Source organism: Botryllus schlosseri, chromosome 12 (genome assembly GCF_051294905.1).
Source record: "Botryllus schlosseri isolate E-star chromosome 12, Bs_hap1, whole genome shotgun sequence".
NCBI classification, from domain to species: domain Eukaryota; kingdom Metazoa; phylum Chordata; class Ascidiacea; order Stolidobranchia; family Styelidae; genus Botryllus; species Botryllus schlosseri.
In genome coordinates, this window is record NC_137247.1 from 11175751 (window position 1) to 11181977 (window position 6227).

Genomic DNA, 6227 nt, shown 5'->3' on the forward strand with positions numbered 1-6227 from the left:
CTCCAAGACTTTTCGGATACTTTTTGGGACTTATCGGCACACCAAGGTTCTCAAACTGATTCAAAAGTGAAACGATATGGATATGAGTATGACGTACCATTCCCGACATTCGAAAATTGTTCGGGCTGTATTTGTAAAATGGATATTGCGATGTCAGCAATCACGTTATGTAATGACACTGACTCAGAAAATACATAAATATTCACGCATAGACTATACAGATGCGCAAATAAATAAGGATAAAGAAAATCTTTAGTTCGAGTTAACGACTAATGAGAGGGAAGGATAATTTCAGACTACTGACTAAGTATGGGTGTGCAAGAACTACGTGGTGTTTGTTCTAATAATACCCGTATTTTAATTTATTGATAAATTATATATTTTGAAATTCCTAAACATCCTCACTCATTTTTTCTGTTAGTTTACCAGTGACTATTTGTGTATTCTATAAATATCAAGAATAACGACAGTCATGAGCGTGCGGAAACTTTCCCGCGAGAAAAATAATAACAAGAACGTTGGAACATGTCGACTATCCGCTTGAGTTTGGGGTTTGTAACTTAAACCTGCTACATCGCTACCCTCGATGTCGGTGCTTTTCCCTCAAAGCTGTTGTTCCCAAAATAGTTGCCACGACAAACAATGGAAAAGATCTCTTCTGCAGTGACTGTGATAGTTGATACCCCACCTTTCTTTGAGCGCTATGCGGATTCGGACGATGCGTTAAAATGGACGGGAATCGTCATACTCAACCCCCGCCGACGGTTCTTTATAGTGTGGGACGGAATTTTCAGTCATATTGGACCCAACGCCCACTCGGGACGTACCCAGTATCGACGTGGGGCGCTCCGGTGCCATCAAGTATATATAATGGGCATATCCTAAGAGCAACCAACGATTCCTTGGATCCACTGCGATAGTGCTTGCGATAGGTTTTAACGAATCCTTGATTTTGCACCAAAATGAAGATGACTAGCGTGGTACTTATTATCTTGGTTACTCTGCTGGTATGTTGATATATTGATACGACTATATAGATGTAGGACCGACTTTATACTTATTTGCGACGAAGCAGCGATAATTGAACCCATATTCAAATTCGGTGCCACTTATCACGAACCGATATTTTATCCCTAACATATGATTGCGACGATACGTATTGATCTCATTCTGTAGCGTATGCGACTCTGCGAGTTATCGCTGAGAAATGTGAGATATGACATGAGCAATGAGCAACGATACTATCCCATATGAATACCCATGTTGATTAAAGAGATTCTATTAATGCCTCACCATGAACCCCTCGTTAAGAGAATTTGGCATTGAGGCATAGTTACAATAACATTATTGTTTACTTGGTGCCATTGAATCTGACGCAAGATTCTGAATCCGCAATGCGAACATGTCAACCTATATCAAACAGGTGAAAGAAGCACAATCTCGCAGCTTGCCGATACGGCATCAAAGCTCCAGACTTAACTGCGCCACGGTCGAACATTTCTTATTACCGTAAGTGTTGACTGTTGATCCTTGAAATAGTCTCTCTCACTCGAGCTATATATATGTTTATAAGTGAAATAGGATGGAATACGATATAGCGTACTGAACCACAATACTACTTGTTTCGAATTTTCAAACTCATCCTTACCTTCCAGTGCTCAACTCAGGGCTAACTGCGAAATGGATGATCCAGTACTTCGTGCAGGCTCGGCCATGGGATTTGCGCCTTTCTGTACCCAGAGGTAAAGCAGACATGATAAACGTTTTGATCGGATTTGACATTCAACATGTATTGTTCTGTTATGTAACCTATATGTTCCATACTTGGAAATGCTTAAGATAGAAACATTTTTACGCAAGATAGCCTCGCTTTCCTTTTATGGTGACACAATCTGATTCGTAACGTTAAGTAGCGTCAAAATTTATCTCTTGCACTTTCGTTGTCAGACTTGCCACAACGGTAAAATTATTTTCTGACTCCAACGACGTAGGTGTCCTCTATCCTCGTGCATAGACGTACACGACTAACTAGAGTTAGATATATATCTATACTAAACGCGCCAAAGACATCTGCATATCTAATTTATATATCTATACAACTTTGCAGGGTACGTTGCCATGACACCGAACCCAGTCGATTCAACGTCAACATCTGTCCCACGTCATGCGTAGAGCCAATATCGGGGTTATTGATGGATAACAGAGTATACGAGCAGGATTCGGTGTACACGAATAAAGAAATTCGAATTAGCCGAGGGCAGGAAACAGTGAAGCTGATATTTCCCGTCACTTGCAGATGCACAAGACGGCTTCGTCGAAGAGAGTAAGCGCAAAGCACTGAACACGAAGTCACACACGACTTCCCCACGGCACTGGACAATTTTATTCGTTTAATTTATTTGTTACCTGCAGTGCCTTTATTTTTATTATTATCCATATTTTATCAAATACGCTGTGATCTTTTGTTGAATATCAAATATATTATAATCGGGAAGTTGAAAGTTATATTTAGTGTGTCGCTTCTAGGTTGTTCCAAGCTGATGTCGCGTTGATTTCGCGGAAAAGTAACGGCTGCCGTAGCTATTCTCTGGAATAGCTGTGCGCAGACATGGAGTAATCGTGATTAGTAGGGCAAGTTTTGTTGCACTAAAATCGCGAGAAAGTTATACTTAATTTTAACAAAAGTTGCATCTACAGTTTTTGTTGAATTATTAGGGTATGAGATACTCGAAAGGTTCCGTTGTAAAACATAGTTGCCGCAGAGCTGTAAAATTTGTTTCTTCGCCATTTAACGGACGTTTCAATACAACATCAGTGTAGTAGAATATTTATTGAACTCGAAGACTTTTCGGGTGCCTCTTTTCAAGAGTTAACGGCACACGGTCTGGCGAAACCGCTAAAAATTACAGTTTTTCCTGGCGAAAATTACACAATGCAATGGGGCAATAATTTTTCTCCCAAAAGCCAAACGGCATAGCGATAACCCCTCCCCCAAAACAAGTCAACACCCCTTTAACAGAAACACACAACTTCAACAGAATCAATAGCCTGAAAATGTAATTTTCGGCGGTCTCGCTGGGGCGTTCGTGAAATGGAAAACTATCTCAAATTTAAACGACTGAATTAATTGAGCGATCTATTTACATGGTGTTCGGGCACGGTCATGCTTGGCAGGGGTAGTTGCACATCATACTTGCAAGCCATTGAGTCATAGATAACAGTGAGATGCAGTTTACCCATCATATAGCTCTGTAAATCAAAGATAATGGAAACATAGGCCTACTAGAAGTAGTTTATGGCATGTTTTTAAATCAATCCTTTACATTTCAGGTAATATTTGATAAAGGTTGTAGTAAAAGCTGCACAGAACACACAGAAAAGTTGCAAAAAGTTGCACTATAAAATCTCTCCAAACACCTTAAAGCTTCATAGTAGGCCTCTGAGTATCTAGAAAGCTGTCGGAAGCTGTAAAAAAAAGGTTGCAAAAGTTGCGAAAACTTTCCGTTCGAACATTCGAAAAATCCAAAGTAATCGTAATCGTTATCGATTATTTCATATTTCTAATTGAATTCTTTGTGAGAGAACGTTTACTTTATACTTGTAAAAGGACTATGATAACTGATGACCATTCGTGAACTGAACAAGGTAGAGTGCGATATGATATCAGGTTATCAGAAGCGTAGTGTAGTGATGATGTAGTGGTTACGGTGAGCGCCCACCAATATGACGGATCGGGTTCGATTCCCGTCGGATGTTTATCTGGGCTCCTCTTCCCCCGCCGTTGCCATTCTTACGGCGACATAACAGCCCAGTAAAATACCCGAAGAAAGAAAGCAGTCACAAGAAATGGAAAGAACTAGTAGAAAGGGCCGCGGTTTCAAAAAAGGATCAACATCGAAAAAGAACTGTGACATCGGGGACTCTAGGCCGAGGTGGATGTTAGAGTAAAGGATCGCTACTGGTGCGTGTCGTTCGACATCCTCATATCTGTTCATGACATCGCATTGTGTCTTATCGCATTGTACATTGTGTGTGACTTGTTCAGATGAAAAATATAACCCAATGATGTTATGATAGGATTTTTAAACTCCACTGCTCATTATTAGATCATGAGTATTAGCTTTGCTCTTCATTGCGTAACCAACTATCCACGCGTAGTAAATAGATATTTGATGGAAACATTATTCTTATATAGCTAGGGTTACCATACGTCCTCTTTTAAGAGGATTTGTCCTCTTTTTTGACTTTTTTTTAAAGTGTCCTCGGAGGACGCCCTTTTGTCCTCTTTTTTGAGATTTTGTCTTCTTCTTTGAAAATTTAGGTAAGATTTAGAGCAAATTGCGAGTGATATTCCGTAAATTAGCACAGAAGTAACGCTCCGGCGGGAATTTTGGAGTGAAAAACGGTGATTTTAGCTCTGAGCGAAAATATGACCTTTTTTTTAGTCAACCGATCACAAAGTGGGAAAAATTCACCGGTTTTTGAGTTTTGTCTCAAGTCTCAAATTTCTGAAAAAGTGTCCTCTTTTCAGATTTCCAAAATATGGTAAGCCTATATATAGCCCTCCTTGAAACGAGCACTAATCGTTATTTGGCAATTCTTTACGCAACATTTGGATCAGCCGCCACAGTCATCTACACCAGTGGTTCTCAACCGCCGGTCTGCGGACCGGTGCCCGCGACGACTTTTCTGTCGGTGAGCAAGATAAATTAAAATTGTTTAGATCAATTGTGAAATGCAAGATGTTGAAGGCTTCTCCATGGATAATATAGGTAAAATATCAAAGGTTAAACTGATTTTGAACTTCGCCATATTACGTAATTTACCGCCTTGTGACATAACATTTGACTTGGTAACATCTTCGATTTGTCTTGAAGTTCAAGCCGTCTGCGAGTTGACTCGTTTATACTCGCTGTTCACATGGACAATGGACATTATTCGTTAAGCTAGTTTGTTTGTGCCGCTGTGTCGGGTGTCGCTGTTGCCAGGCTTATCCGTGCGACGTGTTGTATTTGTGGCACGTCTGGTGGTAGTGAGAAGTGAGCAAGGCAGCACTAAAATATGTTGGTCCGACTACGAAAGGCTTCCCCTCTAGCTATTGTCGAAGAGAATAATGTTATTCTAATTGGGTCGTCGGTCAATCCACGGTCTTCGGCGCTGAAAACTGTAATTGAGTCACGGTGGTAGCACCTTTATCTGGCAAGGCAATTTAATCAATTACGTCAATAACACCATGAACGTATTTAAATAAAAACAAAATCCTCAAAATGACTCGTACCTTACTTGCTAAAAACTGCTGTCGCGTATAGTAACTACATTTTAGTTCGATTTCAATTTTTGAAGGTCCACCGGTCCGCCAAATATTTTTTGAAGTTTTACCGGTCCTCGATCTAAAACGGGTTGAGAACCACTGATTCAAACCATATTAACGTGGATTGTAGCAAGAATCAGGACTGATACAGCACTGCGTCAGCCCTTCCCCAAACGTTGGTCATGGACCCACATATAGGGTGATGATTCATTGATTCAAACTTCAAATTCATGACTGAATTTCGGCAATAATAATGGTAATGGAATATAATACTATTCATTTCTGATCCCCTCGCAGACCAGGTGGTCAGATTTACCGGTAGAGCTCAAGGAGTTGGTCACTGCGAAAATGTAGGACACCTAGTTAATAATTCTAACATATTCGGGCGTGCTCGTTGTTATTATTACTTTGATGCATGTTATTAATTCGTGACCTCCCGTCCTCTATATAGTTAAAATACATTGGAGTCGCCCAAACGTATACCAGACTGAGCTAAAAATACTTCTTTCGCGACACGCAATCATCAATTATCATTTCCTAACGTGCGCATCATTGCCTCTTTGGGTGCCTCCGGTGGCATTTGTAATGTGGGGCTAAGATTGAAAAAACAGGACTATTCCTCACGCGCATTCAGTGTGGCTACGGACAATGGCCATATTTAGGCAGAAAGTTTCGGTCATGGTCTTTCTTTGGTAGCACACTTCGTGAAGTCGATGGAGGGGTATGCATATTAAAACCAAGATATTTGCCGACAATAAATCGCGAAGCGCAAATAATATTCTCAAGTAAAATAGATGTTTCAAAATATAGTCTATAATTGGATTGATTTATACGAAATAATCGTTGTCAGGCCACCTTCGAACTCGCCCACACTCCATTGCAGGGTTTGGAGTGCGGTAGTTGTGGCCCTGGCGTG

General features: G+C 40.5%; 1 protein-coding gene across 1 annotated transcript; it reads left to right on the forward strand.

Moving 5' to 3' along the window:
* Window positions 1-755: 755 nt before the first annotated feature.
* On the forward strand, window positions 756-2494 carry LOC145452881 (uncharacterized). Its single transcript, XM_080331012.1, has 4 exons — window positions 756-1007; window positions 1424-1509; window positions 1656-1742; window positions 2108-2494. Exons 1-4 carry the CDS (start codon window positions 963-965, stop codon window positions 2325-2327), a joined length of 438 nt encoding a protein of 145 aa, XP_080187138.1. The 5' UTR covers window positions 756-962; the 3' UTR covers window positions 2328-2494.
* The last annotated feature ends 3733 nt before the right edge of the window (window positions 2495-6227 follow it).

Excerpts from the sequence above, each read along its gene's own strand:
- LOC145452881 (XM_080331012.1), top strand. The coding sequence starts at position 963 with ATGAAGATGACTAGCGTGGTACTTATTATCTTGGTTACTCTGCTG. Across the intron at positions 1,008-1,423 it reads TTATCTTGGTTACTCTGCTG|GTGAAAGAAGCACAATCTCG; the intron begins GTATGTTGATAT and ends TATATCAAACAG. Across the intron at positions 1,510-1,655 it reads GTCGAACATTTCTTATTACC|TGCTCAACTCAGGGCTAACT; the intron begins GTAAGTGTTGAC and ends CTTACCTTCCAG.